A 20,577-nucleotide genomic window follows, 5' to 3' on the forward strand; every position below is an offset into this window, starting at 1 on the left:
TTTTCCAGCCAGATACCTTTCAGGCTCTTTAGGGGGTGGTAGAGGGAGCCTGCAAGGCTGGAGGAAGAAGAGAGAATTTGCTGCCTCCTGTCTACTTCTTATTCCTGTGATGTCACCTGAGCAAAGCTTCTTCAAATGGGCAGAGGCACGGCCTTCTCACAGCAGCAGCTGAATCTACTTTCCAATTTTGTCCCATTTATAAAACACGCTCCTTTGTACCCACTCAGAGACATTAGCCCCAGCCAGCCAGTACCAACTCCTCAGAAAATTTGAGTCTCCAAGACTCCTACTCTACGTTTCCAAGTTTAATAATTCCAATCTCTTCCCTCTTTTCCCTCAGTTGAAAGGGTGGTAGCTGATGACTGCAGTTGCCACTTACCTCTGTGATACTTTAGAGATCTTTTTTCCCTTCTCAGTTACCTAGCTAATGGCTTTTTACCTAGTTGCAATTCTTCATATTAAAATTTTCCTTTTCCTTTACCTGGTGTGGCTTCTGTCTGCTGAATGGATCCTGACTAATAAAAGGTATTTCTTCCAAAGAAAAATCTATGATGGTAACTGAGTTTGGGGGTAACTGAAGGTTCAAACAGCAGGGAGATCAAGTTCAAATACCAAATGCAAAGACCACAGACAGAATTTGAAAGAGTGACCACAAAGTTAGGAGGTTGAAGGTGGGCAGAGACATAAGCAAAATAAGAGTAGGACTGGAACAAGATAGAAGGCTTAGGGTGATTGCTATGGAGGTGGAAATTATCAACCCATCCACCTACCCTCTACCCTCCCCCAGTCAGTAGGATGGGTAAAGCTGACTTAAAAACCTCAGGCAAGGCCAGGCGCGGTGGCTCAGGCCTGTAATCCCAGCACTTTGGGAGGCCAAGGTGGGCAGATCGTGAGGTCAGGAGGTTGAGACCATCCTGGCTAACATGGTAAAACTCTGTCTCTACTAAAAATACAAAAAATTAGCCAGGCGTGGTGGCATGTGCCTGTAGTCCCAGCTACTCGGGAGGCTGAGGCAGGAGAATCACTTGAACCTGGGAGGTGGAGGTTGCAGTGAGCCGAGATCGTGCCACCGCACTCAAGCCTGGGCGACAAAGCGAGACTCTGCCTCAAAAAAAACACAAAAATCTCAGGCAAAAGTGGACATTAGTTGTCTAGATTTGGGGTTGATGAGGGTTTTTTATTGGAGGTGGGAGTCGTTTTGTTTTGTTTTTTTGAGACAAGGTCTCACTTTGTCACCAGGTTGGAGTGCAGTGGTACAATCTCCGCTCACTCCAGCCTCACCCTCCTGGGCTCAGGTGATCCTTCCACCTCAGCCTCCCGGGTAACTGGGATGACAGTCACATGCCACCATGCCTGGCTAATTTTTAAAATGTTTCATACAGATGGGGTCTTGCTATGTTGCCGAGACTTGCCTTGAACTTGTGAGCTCAAGCGATCAAGTTCTAAGAGCAGCTTATAATATGATTTTTAACCCATGTTGTCTATGATCATAGAGTGAGATAGACATGGAAAGAAAGAGGGCCTTTTCTGCCTTGTGCCTTTTTCCATGTCTATTCTAAGGACCAGGATTGCCTTGAGACCAACACTGTCAGAGCCCTGACTCAGTATCCATAGATATTCTATCTGCACATTGCAGAGCACTAAGCCAGTCCGCCTTCTCAGCTCCAGACGAGTCAGTTTCATGGACTTTCAGCATCTCTGTGTGGATGTTTCCAGGCACCTCAAACTCACCATGCTCAAGGATGGATCTAATCTCTTTTTTCATTCAGATTTCCCCCCCGCTGCCACCATGGAAAGCAGGTAGGAAACACTGGATTTCTTCAATGTAGCCCCCCAAAACAGACACCTGGTTGCCTTTTCTTTTTTCTTTTTTTTTTTTTTTGAGATGGAGTCTCACTCTGTCGCTCAGGCTGGAGTGCAGTGGTGTGATCTCGGCTCACTGCAACCTCTGCCTCCTAGGTTCAAGCGATTCTCCTGCCTCAGCCTCCTGAGTAGCTGGGATTGCAGGCGCCCACCACCACACCCGGCTAATTTTTGTATTTTTAGTAGAGACAGGGTTTCACCATGTTGGCCAGGCTGGTCTTGAACTCCTGACCTCAAGTGATCCGCCCGCCTCGGCCTCCCAAAGTGCTGGGATTACAGGCATGAGCCACCACGCCCGGCTCTGGTGACCTCTTAGCATCTTCCCTTTTTGCTTCTTCTGGCTTCAAACTATTTGAAATACTCTGTGTGACACATCAGTGAACAAAATGAAGTCTTGTTGCCTAGTTGGGAAAAATGGAAAATCAGCAAAAGGTAAATCTGGGAAAGACTTTTTATTTAAATTATCTCTCTTTGAAGGGACTCATGAAAAATTGAGAAAATAGGGAGCGGTACTGGTCATGAGGAACGCGGGGAGGGAATCCTGAAATCTCCAGCTCTGATTTGCAGAGAAGATTTGAGAATAAAGAGCTCCAAGAGCTGTTTGACTCACGTTGCCCGATCCTGAAATCCAGAAGTCCCCTGGCAGGAAACCCTCTGGAGACGACAGACTAAACCATCCTGCCATTGTCAGCCTCACAAGGGGCTCAGCAACTCAGCAAAAGGAAGTTGTTTTTTTGTATTGCACTTTTTTTCGTCTTAAAGAGATCTCCTTCTTAATAGTTACATTAATATCTTGAATAAAGATGGAGAGTGTATGTCAACTTGGAAGAGACAGCAACCATACTGGAAGTCAGAATCAGAATCTCAAAACATCTTAACATAAGGCTAAAGTAAGGGACCAACAACAGAAGAGAAATTAATAGGAGCAAAGGTAAAATTTTGTACTGAGGTTCAAAAAGCCACTTGTAGAAGTGCAGCATGAGGAGATGTGGCTGAACAGGACCCCATACTTTTCAAGCTTGTTCTTGATGTTCTCTCAGTCAGGGTATGCTAACTGCTATAATGACAGTGCCCAAGTCCCAGTGATTTCAAGATACCCTGTGGAGAAAAAAGTGTGGAAGGGGCCAGGCACAGTGACTTATTCCTGAAATCTCGGGACTTTGGGAGGCCAAGATGGACAGATCGCTTGAGCCCAGGAGTTCAAGACTAGCCTGGGGAACATAGAGAGAACTTGCCTGTACTAAAAATAAAAATAAAAATAAATCAGCCGGTCATGGTGGCGTGTACCTGTAGTCCTAGCTGCTCGGGAGGCTGAGGTGGGAGGATCACCAGAACGCAGGAGGTCAAGGCTGCAGTGCGCTATTGTTGTGACACTGCACTGCAGCCTGGGTGTCAAAGTGAGATTCTGTCTCAAAAAAAGTGTGGAAGGGATAACAGTGCTGGCTCAATTGATTGCTTCCTGTAAGACTGGACATTTCCATTAACATGTGCCCAGCAAAGGGATTTTTAGATAATATTATCTAATTTTAACTAAGTTAACCCTCATATTGGAAAAATTGGCTTTAAAAATATTTCTATAAAAAATAGGTGAAAGACAGCAGCAAAATAAACCTAAAGAAAATGGCAGAGCAAACCCTTCTATTCTAAATATAAATTCTACATCAGCCACAATATGAGGTTAAAAAAAAAGAATGGTAGGATAATTAGACCAGCAGGTAGTCCCTTCAAATCCAAAGTTATCAAGAAGACCATTTAAATTATGAATTTATATCCACTGCCATTAATGATAAAATTCTTCCTAGTTGGCTGCCATGTTATGTCTTAAGATGTTAACTAGTAATAATATAAAGTTATTATGATTAACAAGATATTTGAAAGCCAAACATTCAAAATGGAAGAAAAATTTCAGCAGCTTTTTGAGAAATTTCACAAAACCTACTAATAATTGCTCAGAAACTTCTTTTGAGGTTTTTTGTTTTACAGTTAAGAAACAAAAGCCACAAACCATTGGGGTCTCTGGCTCTCCCTGCCACAACAAAAAATGTTGAAATAATTATAAAACAAAAGGCCAAAAACTGAAATTCACTCTTTTGTCAGCAATTTTTTGGGAAGTCACATAGTAAACATTATGGAAGATATGAAGAAACAACTTAGTATTGGCCATGCATTTGGGTGAAAGTATAGGTATTTCTATCATGTCTCAGCTTATGGCATTTTTTGGATTCTATTTCAATAGTTACATTCTTGAAGAACTGTTTTGTTTTTTTTTTTTTTTTTGAGACAGAGTTTTGCTCTGTTGCCCAGCTGGAGTGCAATGGCGCAATCTTGGCTCACTGCAACCTCCGCCTCCTGGGTTCAAGTGATTCTCCTGCCTCAGCCTCCTGAGTAGCTGGGATTACAGTCACCCGCCACTGGGCCCAGCTAATTTTTGTGTTTTTAGTAGAGACGGTGTTTCACCATGTTGGCCAGGCTGGTCTTGAACTACTGACCTCAGGTGATCCACCCGCCTTGGCCTCCCAAAGTGCTGGGATTACAGGCATGAGCCACCGTGCCTGGCCAAAGAACTGCTTTTTAATGAAGCACTTTAAAGAAAAAATCATACTGGAAAATCAGACTAAAGAATATCTCAATGATAAATAATTTTTTTTAAAAAAAACAATATTTTATCAGAAAACTTTTAAAGTATAACCACTGAATTTATAAGAATAAAAGGTATTCCTGCAGAGGAACAACAAAATTTCCAGAAACCTTGACAGAGATATTCATCTCAGTTGTGTTCATCCAATGTGTCATTCAATGGGGAGCTAATGCACCAAGAAATTGATGCTGGAATGTGCATAATACTCTTGATATCAACAATGCAATTCGTTTCAAAGAAAACCTGTAAGCAGCAGAGCTTTAGAAGTTTATAATGAGATAGAAAGTCTTTGAGATTGTATCATAATCCTTCTTCTTCTACCCAATATTGATTTTCTTCTCTTCTCTTCTCTTCTAGGGGTATTTTCCCAAGAACACTCCCTAATTCGATCCCTATGTGCTAATCTCCATCTCACAGTCTGCTTTCCAGAAGACCCACTTGCAATGGTGGCAGGAATGGTCCAAGAAAGCACATGCCCATGTGAGATTCTGCAGCTGCCAACCACCGGCCAGCTAGCAGTGAGAACCCAGACAACCAAGTTAATGTGACACCTGAAGGGGCATTTAGTCAGACCAAGGAGTATTGGTAGGAAGAAGAAGAGAAGTATTCCAAGCAAGAACCAACTGTGGCCAAGTCCCAAAGGGATAAAGAGTGAGTTACAATCACGGAATTAAAAGAAATTTCTTGCGACTGTGTGTCGGGTTATTAGAGGGAGACAGCAAGAGGGCACACAGCCCAAGATGAGGCTGAGGAGGCAAGCAGGGGACATGCAGATTTATCTGGAAGAGGCCAGGCACAGTGGCTCACACCTATAATCCCAGCACTTTGGGAGGCCGAGGTGGGTGGATCACCTGAGGTCAGGAGTTCGAGACCAGTCTGGCCAACGTGGTGAAACCCCATCTCTTATTAAAAATACAAAAATTAGCTGGATGCAGTGGCATGCACCTGTAATCCCAGCTACTCGGGAGGCTGAGGCTGGAGAAACACTTGAACCCAGGAGGTGGAGGTTGTAGTGAGCCAAGATTGTGCCACTGCATTACACTCCAGCCTGGGCGACAGAGTGAGACTCCATCTCAAAAAAAAAAAAAAAAAAAAAAAAAAAAAAAATTTATCTGGAAGACAATGGAAGGGGAGATGAGGCGAAGGGAGTGGGGAGTGAGTGACTTTCAGAGTGTGAGTTGGACAACTAGACAAGGCAGAGATTATCTAAACTCCATGGAAGCAGGAGCCTTGTCTGTGCTGCTATATTCCCAATGCACAGGACTAGTCTGGTAGGTCTTCCATAAATATTTGTTGAGTAAATGAATGAATGCGTAGATGAATAAGCTGGGAAGTTGAGATGATAAATTCACTTTTGGACACAGAAATTTTTTTTTTTTTTGACATGGAGTCTAGCTCTGTTGCCCAGGCTGGAGTGCAGTGGTGCGATCTTGGCTCACTGTAACCTCCACCTCTTGGATTCATGCCACTCTCCTGCGTCAGCCTCCTGAGTAGCTGGGACTACAGGCGCCCACCACCACGCCTGGCTAATGTTTTGTACTTTTAGTAGAGACGGGGTTTCACCATGTTAGCCAGGATGGTCTCGATCTCCTGACCTCATGATCTGCCCGCCTTGGCTTCCCAAAGTGCTGGGATTACAGGCGTGAGCCACCGCGCCCGGCCTTGGTCATAGAGAATTTTGAGTGCCCGTGGGTCCTCTTTTGAAAGTGTACACTGGGGATTATACAACCTTTTGTTCAATTCTGAAGATAACCAGTGAAAAAATAACTCCTGTGTCCTTATTTTGAGACCATTATTCTCCCCCCACATTTAGAAGTTTGAAGTCCCCATAAGACCTGTGTAATCAATACCTAATCACCTTGAACCAAATGTGATTTTAAAAATGAGAGTGGCTGAGTATTGATCTTAACTAATGTAGAAACTGCCTGACTCTTGTGATCATCCAAATCCCTTTATCTTGTTTTAACCATAATGCACATAATTATCTTTTTTTTTTCTTATTTTTAAATTTTGGAACTTGAGCCTAACATGTCATATGTATATCACATTAAGGTGTTCTGGTCAAAGTTAACTGTAAAATATGGCACTTTTAAATGGACAAAAAAGGCTAGCTAATGAGTAGAAGGAAAATGAAAGAATAGACGGGAATCCAAGGATTTTTACTGCCATCCAGTGGTGGAGCTCTCAGGCAAATATGATGTAAAGCCCCCAGTCAGTCTTCATGTTTTCCACTGCCAAGTCCCAAATGCATTCATTCAAGCTTAGTGACTAACTTGCAATGCTAGCCTACCATACAAGTTTGTATTGTGTTTTCTTGATTTTGAAAGTAATTGGTTGGTCCTCTTGTGATCCTGAAGAAGATCATAGCCTTCCATAAGCAGCCAGTTTAAGAGTTACTTGGGCTGGGCGCAGTGGCTCACACCTGTAAACTTTGGGAGGCCAAGGCGGGTGGATCACCTGAGGTCGGGAGTTCAAGACCAGCCTGACCAACATGGGCAAACCCCGTCTCTACAAAATATACAAAATTAGCCAGGCGTGGTGGCGCATGCCTGTAATTCCAGCTACTCGGGGGGCTGAGGCAGCTGAATTGCTTCAACCTGGGAGGCGGAGGTCGTGGTGAGCCGAGATCATGCCATTGCACTCCAGCCTGGGCAACAAGAGTGAAACTGTCTCAAAAAAAAAAAAAAAAGAGTTACTTGTACTTGATGAGGGGAGAATCTGACTCATTAATGCCCTCATGTTGCCAGCATACTCAACCCCTTCTTGCTTTCCCAAGCCCACCGCATATTCACACCCTTATGGAGAGTGAATCTCACAGATTCACCTCTAAGTCCCAACTGGCCATTTCCAAGTTATTTTTTATCTGTGATTTTATAACTGTTGGCTCCTAGATGGACAGCTTAGAACCCATGGAAACAAAAAAAGGAATGGAAGAAACCCTAACTCACTGACATTAAACAAGCAAGCGCCTTTGCCAACCTGCTGGAGAAAAATAAATAAAATTGTTATCACCAGATTTAGTCTAAAAGAAAAATAATCGGCCCAAGCATAGCATGCATGTTTTATAAACTGCACTTTTTTGGCCTTGACAAACACCATCCAGTTTACCCAAAGTTCATAAAAAGTTAATGTTTTCTACTTTTGAAATGCACATATACTGTTCTCTGTGTGCTAATGATGTGGCCTCTTAACCAGGGTTTGATTTTTCTGTGCCCATCCACCAATTTGCTCAAAGTCGTGGTCTCAGGCAGTGATGTCATTCCTTGACACTAAAAACAAACACCATCCAGATCTCTGTTTACTTTCTCCTGCAGGTTTATGTCCATCGAAGCAGTGCCGATGGGAAAGGGCACAGAGACCACAGGGTTTTGCTTGTACCCAGTGGTTTAAGCAGCTGGTTCCCAGGGACTGGCCCAGACCAAAACAAAACAAAACAAAAAAATAAATTCCAGAGAATGCTATGCAAACTACATAAAATTCTTAAGAATGTGAAGATGAAGGCACACAGTTGGCATCCAGTATAAGGTCAATATCTATATTTAGTCTACATCTATATCTATATTTACTTATTTACTGAAATATAAGGCTTGCCAATTTTACAAGGAAATTCTGGGGGAAAAAAATCAAAGTAGTTTTCTTCCCACTTGTTTTAAACATTGTTTTTTGTTTTTTGTTTTTTGAGGCGGAGTCTCACTCTGTCGCCCAGGCTGGAGTGCAGTGGCGCGATCTTTGCTCACTGCAAGCTCCGCCACCCAGGTTCACGCCATTCTCCTGCCTCAGCCTCCTGAGTAGCTGGGACTACAGGTGCCTGCCACCACACCCAGCTAATTTTTTGTACTTTTAGTAGAGACGGAGTTTCACGGTATTAGCTAGGATGGTCTCGATCTCCTGACCTCGTGATCCACCCACCTCTGCCTTTAAACAGTTTTTAAAGTGATTCTACAGATACAGGTGTCCAGATGAAAACCACTGGTTATGGTTATGTAGCAATGTTCTACTAATTCTACAAATAAATAATATCATGTGGTTAAAAATAAATATTTCGGTCGGGCGTGGTGGCTCACACCTGTAACCCTAGCACTTTGGGAGGCTGAGGCGGGTGGATCACCCGAGGTCAGGAGTTGGAGACCAGCCTGGCCAACATGGCAAAACCCTGTCTCTACTAAAATAACAAAAATTAGCTGGACGTGGTGGCGCACACCTGTAATCCCAGCTACTTGGGATACTGAGGCAGGAGAATCGCTTGAACCCGGGAGGTGGAGGTTGCAGTGAGCCGAGATTGCACCAATGCACTCCAGCCTGGGTGACAGAGTGAGACTCTGAAAAAGAAAGGGAATGGAAGGGAAGAGGGAAGGGAGAGAGGGAGAGAGGGAGAGAGGGAGAGAGGGAGAGAGGGAGAGAGGGAGAGAGGGAGAGAGGGAGAGAGGGAGAGAGGGAGAGAGGGAGAGAGGGAGAGAAGGAGAGAAGGAGAGAAGGAGAGAAGGAGAGAGAGAAAGATTTCAGTATCTGTGACTTTTGGCACTGAGTAGACTATAAAACAAAATGAATTTATTGATAAATGAAGTCCTATATCCTACATAGAATACTATAGAGATATCAATACAATCTTCCAACAAATAATGGAAAGCAAAAGTAAATAACTTGAAATAAATCTGAATAAACTTTCATAAACACTAATAGAAATGAACTAGCAAAACAGTATATGAACAATATTCTTTTTTTTTTTTTTTTTTTTTTTTGAGGTGGAGTTTTGCTCTTGTCACCCAGGCTGAAGTGCAATGGCATGATCTCGGCTCCATGCAACCTTCACCTCCCAGGTTCAAGCAATTCTTCTGCCTCAGCCTCCCTAGTAGGTGGGATTACAGGCCCCCGCCACCATACCTGGCTAATTTTTGTATTTTTGGTAGAGGTGGGGTTTCACCATGTTGGCCAGCCTGGCCAGGCTGGTCTTGAACTCCCAACTTCAGGTGATCCACCCACCTCGGCCTCCCAAAGTGCTGGGATTACAGGCGTGAGCCACCGCAGCTGGCCAACAATTTTCTATACAATAGCCAAAGTACCTGAAACCAAAGGCATCAGTAAAAACTTGGGACAAAGCATCCAGCAAGAAAACAATGTGAAGGATGCCTATTTCAAGCTAATACACACAGTAAAAGTAAATATTTTACTATTAGTGTATGATAAACACAGAAAAATTAATGGATTCTAATACAATTGGACTCTTACACTACAGCAGTGCTTCCATTGGCTCACTGGACAACATCCACTTGCTATGCTCTGCCACTAGAGAATCTCACTATTGCTATTGTCTTCCTGTTTTCTACTTCTCCCTCCCTCATCCCCTCTCCAGGTTGTTGAGCGTTTTGTCTTCAATGTAGGCACATTGCATGTGGTGTGGGGTGGCTAAGCTGCCAGAATAAATGAAATAACTTTGCTCTTCCTACATGCTAGGATACTGCATTTGTCTGTCCAGTGTCTCTGAACTGAATGTTTCCTAGGCTAACTCCACTGGAAATATGTTTAACTCATGGTTTTAATTTTGCACCAAGGTATGCACTTGGAGTTACATACTGCTTAAGATAAATCAAATTATAATTTCCGGTAATTGGCTAACTTAATTTCCTGGCTAAATGGGGAATAATAAAATATCTTATTATCTCAATAAATCAATGAAAATTTTTGATAATCCTGAGAGGCCTGGGTTTCTGGGATGACCCACTGGGTAGTGCTGTCAAGCAGAGGCCAGTTCAGGCATGTTTCAAAGGCAGAGGTTTATTCTTGAGTTATAATTGGTTTCTGTGGGCAACAAAGGCAAAAGAAATTTTTTCTTTAGCTGCAAAAAAAAAAAAAAAAAAAAAAAAAAACCAAAAAAAAAAAAAACCCTCAATAAAGCTCAACACTTACATTCACATTAAGCCCATTAGCAAATTAGGGATGAAAGGAACATTCTTTACCCTAGAAAAGGTATACATAAAAACATTTAAGCATGCATTATATTTAATACAGCAACAGTAAAAGGATTTTCTTCAAAATCAGTATACCTGCTATCATCACTCTATAATTCAATATTGCCCTGTAAGTTTTAACTAGTTTAATAGGCATGAAAATTTAAAATATGAAGACTGGAAAGGAAGAAACAAAATTGCCATTCACAGAATCCCCAAATAATCTTAGGACAAATTATTTGAATTGAGAAGAGCATTTAGCAAGGTTGTGATCAGTATCTAAAAGTCAATTGTATTTCAATACACCAGAAACAAATATCAAACACAAATCTTTAAAAATATAACATTTCCAACAGCAACAAAATATAATACTTAGAATAAATCCACTAAAATATTAGTAAAAACCTCTATGAAGAAAATTATAAATATTTATGACAAATATTAAGTGAAATCTAAATCAATGTCATGGACCAGAAGACTCAATATTGTAAAGATGTTATTTTCCCCCCAAACTATCTATAGAATCAATATAATTCTAATAAAAATCCCAACAGGGTTTTGTTTTTAACTTAAACAGATCCTAAATTTATAAAAAGCAATGGGTTTAAGAGAATGAAAAGAGAAGCCACAGACTGGGAGAAAATCTTTGTAAAACATGTATCTGGTAAAAGATATATGGAAAATATACAAAGAACTCCTAAAACCCAATAATAAGAAAATAAACAACCCAATTAAAAAAATGGACAGAAGACTTGAAAAGAGACAGTACTTCACCAAGGAAGATATACAGATGGCAGATAAGCAATGAAAAGATGTTCTGTATCATACGTCATTAGCGAGTTGCAAATTAAAACAATGACATACACTACACACCTATTAGAATGGCTAAAATCCGAAACACTGACACCAACAAATGCTGACAAAGATATGGAGCAACAGGAATGCTCATTCATTCTTAGTGGGAATGCAAAATGGTACAGCCACTCAGGAAGACATTTTAGCAGCTTCTTACAAAACTAAACATATTCTTACTATACAATCCAGCAGCTGTATGTACGTCTTAGTATTTACCCAAATAAGCTGAAAACTTACATCTACACAAGAACTACACACAGATGTTTAGAATAACCTTATTCTTCATTGCCAAAGCTTGGAAGCAACAAAGATGTTCTTCAGTAGGTGAGTGGATAAATACACTGTGGTACATCTATAAAAGGAATATTATTCAGCACTAAAAAGAAATGATCTATTAAGCCATGAAAAGAAATAGAGGAACCTTAAGTGCACATTGTTAAGTGAAAAAAGCCAATCTGAAAAGGCTACATACTATATAATTCCAACCATATTTTCTGGGAAAGACTACGGAGACAGTAAAAAGATCAGTGGTTGCCAGGGGTTCGGGTGGTGGGGAAGTGAGGGAGGGTCAGATGAATCGGTGGGAGCACAGGGATTTGTAGGGCACTGAAACTGTTGTGTATGATATATTGATGAATACGTGTAATTATACATTTGTCAAAACCCATAGATGTGTAACACAAAGAACCTTAGTGTAAACTATAAACTTTAATTAATAATAAGCATCAACAGAGGCTCATCCATTGTAACAAATGTGTTACACTAACGTAAGATATTAATGAGGGAACCTGCAGGCAGGAGTGGGGGCGATGGGCTATATGAGAGCTGTTTATACTTTCCCCTCAATTTTTCTATACATGTAAAACTGCTCAAAAAATAAAGTCTGCTAATTAATTATTTAAAAATCAAAGAGTGAGCATACTCCTAAAAAAAAGGTAGAGGAATTTGCCTTATCAGAAATGAAGACTTATAAAAATGCCATAATAATGAAAACAGTATAACATTGATGCACAGATAGAAAAAACGTGATGGAATTGGACACAGAGCTCGGAAACAGACCTATGCATGGATGAAAATTTATCTACAGCACAACTGTCTCTGCAGATCAGAAAGGGAAAGGATGACTATTGAATAAAATGAAGCGTTCCACCCATAGGTATACACCCTAAAATAATGCTTCCCAATGTTTTTCACAGATTGGCAAAACATCTGTTTCACAGGATGTCTATTTGGCAGACTGGGATTAACAGGAGGGGATTTGAGGCCTTTAAGTGGAGCTTAGTTTAAAAAAACCAAATTTTCTTTATATAATACTTGTAAAACTAAGATTATATAGTAGGTATAAAATTAAATATTGAATAATTTTATAATGCTTCCTAATAAAGTATTTTTAAAGTGTTATTGAGAAACTTGAGCTTACATCTGCAAACTTTTAAGTAGGTTTTATCTTTGAAATGACTACCTGCAGTTCCTGATCGAGACTTTTAATTTAATCTCTCGGATTTCTAATAGTCACCATCAGTGAAAAATTTGCACAAATGGAGGCTAAAACTTCTAAATTTTTTAAAGATCACTCAAATTTAAGACATTTAAAATTGCATTTAAAGAAGCTCTTCTTTTTTTATGTTGGCAAAAGTAAAGTTGAAATTTCTTGTCAAAATGCCAGTGGATTTAGAATCCAATCTATCTTTTTTCATGTCAAGTCTTTCAAATGTTGAAGCTGTAATTCACAGAATGCCCCTGCGTTGTTAGAGCAGTTACCACCTGTTTTTATACATCTGTGGAATGTCCATTTGGAACACCCAGCTCTGCAGAGGATGTCTATGGCCCAAGGGTTTCATTAAGCCATTCTAAGGTAGCAAATCATTAATGTGATCACAGTTAACTAGGATTAAGAAATCAAGCTGGGAAAGATTATTTGATTAAAAAAAAAAGAATGTGACGTTTTTGACACAGTAAGCATTTCAGAGTTCACATTACTGACTGAAAAAAAAAAAGTGACAAGATAGAAAGAGACTTGTTCGAGGTCGTATAGCTGGCCATGGAAGAGACAGAAATTAGGGCCCAGGTAGGTGCTCTGAGATGCCAAGTCCAGTGCTATTTCTGGAAGACCAGACATACATCCTTTGACAAAAAGGAAGGAGCAGGTGAAGTGGCTGTGTGGTTCTCTTTTTTTTCCTAGTGAACTTTAAACCCATACAATTCCAATTACTTCATCTTCTCCTTAAGAGTTCTACATCCCCAGTGGGGCACGGTGGCTCACACCTGTAATCCCAGCACCTTGGGAGGTTGAGGTGGGTGGATCACAAGGTCAGGAAATCGAGACCATCCTGGCTAACACGGTGAAATCCCGTCTCTACTAAAAATACAAAAAACTAGCCGGGCGTGGTGACGGGTGCCTGTAGTCCCAGCTACTCGGGAGGCTGAGGCAGGAGAATGGCGTGAACCCGGGAGGCGGAGCTTGCAGTGAGCCCAGATCCCGCCACTGCACTCCAGCCTGGGCGACAGGGCGAGACTCCGTCTCAAAAAAACAAAAAAACGGAACAGTTCTACATCCCCACGCCCTCCAGGGTAGAATCAGTTGGTTCTGCTTTGTTTCCATAACACTGAATTCTAGGTTCTATTAATTACTATTCTTACCTCATTGCCTTGTGGTTAGTCCCATCTGTCTTCTGAGCTAGCTGTGGGGTCAAAGATGACTAGTTATTCATTTCCATATTCCCAGGGCTGGCACAACGCCTGGTACAAAATAAGCATTTAACAAATGCTTATAGAATAAATGAAATAACAGCAACTCCTTTTCACTATTAAAATCTTAGCAGAGGCTAATTAGTGCCTACCCAGTTCTCTTACGTGGGAAAGTTCTGTACGAACCATTTTCCCCTTTCAGCCTCTTTCTTCTCTGTTCCCTCTCTATCCTTGAGAGGCTGCGCAGCTTGGTGAGTATGCAACGCCCCCAGGAACCCACGTGCTAGGAACTTCTTGGTCTTAAAGGAAAGATGCTGAAATTGAACCCAGCTGGGCATGTTCCCCAAAGCCCAGCCGCTTGCCATTTCCTTAGGAGCATCTCATTATCCTTTTTTGCTTTTGCTCTTTGGGCCTCTGCAAATGGTGAGAGGAAAATGGCTGTTTTTTCTTCCAAGAGCAGGACATTCCAGGTGGGGCTTAGGAGCAACATGACATCCTGTTCTGTATGTGCCTTAGAAGGGTCTGAGATTTTTATAGTTTAAGGTAACCTGCAGAGAACTATTAACGTCACAAGGGAAGGAACCAGGGAGGACAATTCTTATGGAGAGGAAGAGAGAAGTTTGCTTACCGATAGTAGAAAAAATATTCATCATTCAAAGAAATGTCTGGGAATGGGGCTGAAAAAGTTGAGATGACTAAAGGTTGAGGGAGAACTTTAAAGACATCTTAGTAGGAAGGAAAACTTTACCCTGGCCCATAAACATCACATGATAAGGCTTCTTTGAGAGCATAACCTACCACTCCTGCTGGGTTCTCTTTCTGCTCTAGCCACACTGATTTTACTGGGCCTGAAGTTCCCCAAACATTCTCACCTCTTCTTTTGGTAATGGCCAACCCATACTCTTTTTTTTTTTTTTTTGAGACAAAGTCTTGCTCTTGTCCCCCAGGCTGGAATGTGATGACATGATCTCTGCTCACTGCAACCTCTGCCTCTCAGGTTCAAGTGATTCTCCTGCCTCAGCCTCCTGAGTAGCTGGGACTACAGGCATGTGCCACCACGCCCGGCTAATTTTTTGTATTTTTTTAGTTGAGACGGGGTTTCACCGTGTTGGCCAGGATGGTCTCGATCTCCTGACCTCATGATCCCCCCACCTTGGCCTCCCAAAGTGCTGGGATTACAGGCGTGAGCCACTGCGCCCGGCCTCTATAAACTTTTTAAATAGAAATATGAAGTTGTACAAAAGAACTTTGATATATTTAAGGGTTTATTTTGCTAGATTAGTACTTGCTGCTCATTTCAACTAGCATGGCAAATTTCAAGAACATAACTTCAAACTACATAGGTTTAAATTAGATGGCCAGATTTAGTTTATTTGGAATGACATTTGATTTTATGACAAATGAATAAAATATTACTGATAGTATTTTACAGTACGGAGACCAGTTCCATGGGTGTGCAGAAGAAGAGAAATGGTTCTTAATTGGGTATAAGATGCTTAAATGCAGCTGGAAAATACCTGTCAAATGAATGACTAGACTACATCTTACCATGTGCCTATCTCTTCATGACCAATGAATTAGGACCACTGTCACAGAATCCTAGACCTCGTGTGAAGGCCACTGGCATTAAGCCTAAAATTGCAGTAACTTCTGAAAGGAGCTAAAAGAATCTTAGATACCACAAAAAGAAAACCGTTTTTCTAGGGTTGTGAAACAAACTTTATGCAACAAAACTTACTCAAAAATAGTCACATTTAAAGCTATGTATTTTTGACTGGGTGTGGTGGCTCACACCTGTAATCCCAGTACTTTGGGAGGGTGAGGAGGGGTGCATCATTTGAGGTCAGGAATTCAAGACCAGCCTGGCCAATATGGTGAAACACTGTCTCTACAAAAAATACAATAATCAGCTGGGCATGGTGGCTCATGCCTGTAATTCCAGCTACTCGAGAGGCTGAGGGGAGACAATCGCTTGAACCTGGGAGGCAGAGGTTGCAGTGAGCCGAGATCATGCCACTGCACTCCAGCCTGGGCGACAGAGCATGACTCCATCTCAAAAAAATAAAAAATTAGATAAATAAATAAATAAAGCAAGCTATGTATTTTCATTATGTACAGGCATCTCCTGCTTAATATAAGTAATCTGTAAAAATGAAAATTTGCTGTGTGAAAATGCTAATAGAATTCATGATACACCTCAGTCAAATCCCTTAATTTCCTACAAAGACAATGGAAATGCAATAAAACTATCATGTTAGACTGTAAGATGCTTAAAGCATCTCTTAGTATCAAAGTTGCTTTGTGTGCAATAGTATCTTCTCTTCCATATTTGTTTTTCTCACACATACGTGGCTGTCTTCTGTACAGTTTTAGACACTTGCTGTACTTTTTTGGGACTTGCACAACACTAGGTAAAAACAAGGTCTAGACGTGGAAGGCACTACGAAAATGCATTAAAAGCACATGCTGGAAAGTGGAAACAGCTGGAAACTGGTCACACATTTCCCCTAGACAAACATCAGCTACAAGATGTTGCAAGAGACAGGTAAGATATGAAGCTTTGAGACTGTATTAGCTTTCTATCACTGCAAATTCAGTAGCTTCAAACAATACACATTTGTTATCTTCAGTTCTATAGGCTGGAAGTTGACCTCAGCTTCCCGAGTAGCTTGGATTACAGGTGTGCACCACTATGCCCGACTAATTTATGTTATTTTTTGTAGAGATGGGGTTGCACCATGTTGCTTAGGCTGGTCTCAAACTCTTGGGCTCAAGCGATCCACCTGCCTTGGCCTTCCAAAGTGCTGGGATTACAGGTGTGAGCCACCATGACTGGCCTCCTTCTACTTTTAAGGTCCTCTTCCTTTTGGAAGAAATCACCAAAGGATCTGGGTGGGCCCAGTGTAATCACAATGAAATCACCCCTGTGATTACACTGGGCCCACCCACATAATCCAGGATAATCTTCCTATTAAGGCCAGGTGATTAGCAGCTTATCTATAACCTTCCTTCCCCTTTGCCGTGGAAGGTAACATACCCACAGGTTCTGAGGATTAGGACATGCAAATCTTTGGGGTGTCATTATTCTGCCTACTGTAGTTATTTATTTAGTTATTTTTGAGACAGAGTTTTGCTCTTGTTGCCCAGGCTGGAGTGCAATGGCACGACCTCAGCTCACTGCAACCTCTGCCTCCCCGGTTCAAGCAATTCTCCTGCCTCAGCCTCCTGAGTAGCTAGGATTACAGGCTCCTGCCACCATGCCTGGCTAATTTTCTCTCTTCTCTTTTTTTTTTTTTTTAGTAGAGATGGGGTTTCACCACATTGGCCAAGTTGGTCTCGAATTCCTGACCTCAGGCGATCCACCCACCTCAGCCTCCCAAAGTGCTGGGCTTACAGGCGTGAGCCACTGCGCCAGGCCTACTGTAGTTATTAAAATGCAAAACCTTTCAGAAAAAAATGTTAATGTGGGCAGATATTTCTGCTGGATATGCCTAGCCATAGTTTGTTTTTAAAAACTCAGACGCTTTTTCAAGTTAAAGTGAATTTCAGCTAAAGTATGAAACAATGAAACAATGGGATTACTGTGGTTGTATAAGCAGGGACTGGAACTGTGAAAGCTATTATATTCACTTTTCCTGTGATATGTATTTCAGTTTGCTAGGGCTGCCATAACAAAGTACCAAAAACTGGGCGGCTTAAACAACAGATATTTATTTTCTGTCAAATCTGGAGTCTAGCCGTTGGTTGGAGTTCAAAGTTTCGGCAGGGTTGATTTGTTCTGAGGCCTGTCTCCTTGGCTTGCAGATGGCCATTGTCTCCCTGTGTCTTCACTTCTTTCCTGTGTATCTGTGTCCTAATCTCTTCTTGTAAGTGTTACAGGTAGTTAGACAAGCATAAGCGGGGTAGGAGAGGGTTCTTCCCCCCCCCACTAGGAATGTCAGGGGGTGGTTCGGCAGTGACCACATTGTCTCTCTAAAAGTGATCACCTGGCAGCCAAGGCTGGTGGGGGGGCGGGGCATTTCCTGATGGCCCACACCTGCTGCACTGAAGTGTTAATTAAATGCAGGCGCCAAAGAGATGCAACTTCCTGGGCATGCACATTAAGGACAAAATGGTGGAGTATGACCTTCCAGGGGCACACCACCAGGAAAGGGAAGAAAACCTCAGATGGGCATATGTACAGCTTCCTCAACACTGTGTGTGCTCACTTCCCAAGTATAAGGAGGGCGCTGTGTGTGCCGGCAGCCCACCCTAAGGGAAGAAGCATGGAAAGGGGCCAGCCTGTAAAATCCTAGCTAGGTCAAGGTTAAACACTGCACTTGGCCTTCAGGTGCCCACCTGGGTCTCTTCCAAGTGAACTTTCCTTTCCTTCCTGCTCTAAAGCCTTTTTAAATCAACTTCCATTTCTGCTCTGAAACTTGCCTGATCTCTTTTTCTGCCTTATACCCCTCAGTCAAATTCTTTCTTCTGAGGAGGCAAGAACTGAGGTTGCTGCAGACCTATACGGATTCGTCACCGGTAACTCAGACACCTTCTATGGGTGACACAAGGACAGCAGTCATATTGGATTAGGGCCATCCCAATGACCTCATTATCCTTAATTACCTCATTAAAGATCCGATCTCCAAATCTAGTCACTTTCTGAAGTATCAGAGGTGAAAATTCCCACATATGAATGTTAGGGGAAACAATTTAGCCCGTAACAAGATCTAACAAATTTAATGATTAACTTGTAAAAGACACTACATTAACAGAAGACCACTGGTAAAGATAAAAGTGGGGAGAGGGGGATACAACTTATACACAGGTACTCGCTGACAATTACTCTCAGGTAGAATTTTTTCTACAAAAATGGTGATTTATTTCACTTTAACATACAATGGTAGATATATTGGGGATCATCAAATTTTTAAAAATTTTTGTTGGGCTTACTTTACATATTACAATACTAACGTAAGCTTATAAACTCTTCCATTTCAATGAAGGAAAGGGATCCAATTAACACCTGCTAGCAGCTTGGCTAAGAATGGACATTAAAATCAGACAAAACACTGAAAATATAAAGTACTTTTCTCCAAATGTGTATACAAAGTTTTGGAACAAAATCACTGCCTGCTCCACAGGACAGACAATTTGAATTTCAAAAATGCTCCAGGCCGGGAATTGCATAACTCTGTGTAACAATACTTATAATACAGCTTAACAATATTGTATCGAAGACTTTTTCATTTGAGATTTTTAAAAAACTGAAGTAAAAGAAAAACAGTAGCCAAGGAACTGCACAACCAAAAAATGAAAATTATATAAAATATTTCCACCACTATTTAATGCCAAATTTAATCAAGCAATAGTAAAAAAACAAAACAACATAATAATACAACCTTCTGTTTAAAATAACAGCACTGTTCCACCTCTCTTCCATTGAATTTTACATATGAACAGACTATATATACTGGTTTTTTAGAGAAATGTCCATTTGGTCTGCCACACCTGTCGGGCTCATCCTAAATCCTCTCATTGTCTTCAGAGGACTTGCAACTCCATGCTGTTTCTATATTTCCAGCCTTCCGGGGTAGGTGCAATGTCTCAAGTATAATACATTTCTCCCTTTTCCTTTACACAGTGCAGAGTATATGGGCTTAGGTTATGTAGATTCTGTTTCACTCCAGGTCACTGTCTTTCTCTAAATTCAAGGCGGTATTCAACGGAGTGCAGTAGTTTGGCTTGTCAGAAGGCACGTAGCCTGGCAGACACAAACACTTGTAGGAACCATCGGTGTTAATGCACTTGGCATTCTTGCAGAGAGACATCCGGTTGTTCAACTCATCACATTCATTTACATCTGCAATAAGTCAAGCCATGCAAGTAAACAATCTTTGATATTGCTCTGTGAGGACACATAACCTGAGGCTTACCTGAGGCCCCTCCCCCGACCACCCCAAGGAAGCTTTCTCGTCATTGCTTCAATCACAGACAAGACGAAGGTGACTTTTTTGAGATCTTAAAGAGGTAGATTATCAGGGAGGTTCTAGAACTTCTTTCACTGTTATCTAGCAAAACATGAGCATTTTGTGAGCTTGACATTTTCTAGTAGAACCTCAAGGAAGTTAGAAGAACTATATTACTTCCAAATTCCTTCCCATAGGTATGGAGGAACTGCTAGATTTGTCAAGAGGAACCAGATACCTACGCAGAGTCCTCTCCACACAGCCCGCCTAAAGCCTTCCGTAACATTCGCAGACCTCTTTCTACATGAGACCCATTTAGGCTCTCACTCACTTGAAACATCTGTTAAGAAGCTAGGTTACCTATTTTACAGACACACCATGGATTAAAACTAACAAAAGCAAAGTGGGCAAAAGGACTGCTTCAAGACGGAGAAGAGGCCAGGCGTGGTGGCTCACGCCTGTAATCCCAGCACTTTGGGAAGCCGAGGTGGGCGGATCACGAGGTCAGGAGAATGAGACCATCCTGGCTAACACGGTGAAATCCCGTCTCTACTAAAAATACAAAAAAAAAAATTAGCCGGGTGTGGTGGCGGGTGCCTGTAGTCCACCTACTCAGGAGGCTGAGGCAGGAGAATTGCTT

The 20,577-nt window shown here is 41.6% G+C and overlaps 2 protein-coding genes and 1 long non-coding RNA gene across 17 annotated transcripts in view; 1 reads left to right on the forward strand and 2 right to left on the reverse strand.

Moving 5' to 3' along the window:
* Window positions 1-14,503, reverse strand: part of RASGRP3 (RAS guanyl releasing protein 3) — a 158,172-nt gene extending 143,669 nt beyond the window's left edge. Inside the window, exon 1 of the mRNA XM_063789996.1 lies at window positions 13,942-14,503. The gene's annotated coding sequence lies outside the window, so the exon portion shown is untranslated. The remainder of the gene's footprint in view (window positions 1-13,941) is intronic.
* A 1,950-nt stretch (window positions 14,504-16,453) lies between these two features.
* LOC107973423 (uncharacterized) lies at window positions 16,454-18,622 on the forward strand. Its single transcript, XR_001715696.3, has 2 exons — window positions 16,454-16,534; window positions 18,443-18,622. It is a non-coding gene; the product is annotated as an uncharacterized LOC107973423 (long non-coding RNA).
* A 70-nt stretch (window positions 18,623-18,692) lies between these two features.
* The window catches only part of LTBP1 (latent transforming growth factor beta binding protein 1), a 450,758-nt gene continuing 448,873 nt past the window's right edge, over window positions 18,693-20,577 (reverse strand). For all 15 annotated transcript variants that reach the window (XM_009442275.5, XM_515398.8, XM_063789991.1 and 12 more), the window contains one exon: window positions 18,693-19,831. In XM_009442275.5, the coding sequence (XP_009440550.2) occupies window positions 19,650-19,831 (182 nt within the window). In that variant the 3' untranslated portion in view covers window positions 18,693-19,649. The remainder of the gene's footprint in view (window positions 19,832-20,577) is intronic.

The sequence above is a fragment of the Pan troglodytes genome, chromosome 12, assembly GCF_028858775.2.
Source record: "Pan troglodytes isolate AG18354 chromosome 12, NHGRI_mPanTro3-v2.0_pri, whole genome shotgun sequence".
In the NCBI taxonomy this organism is placed as follows: domain Eukaryota; kingdom Metazoa; phylum Chordata; class Mammalia; order Primates; family Hominidae; genus Pan; species Pan troglodytes.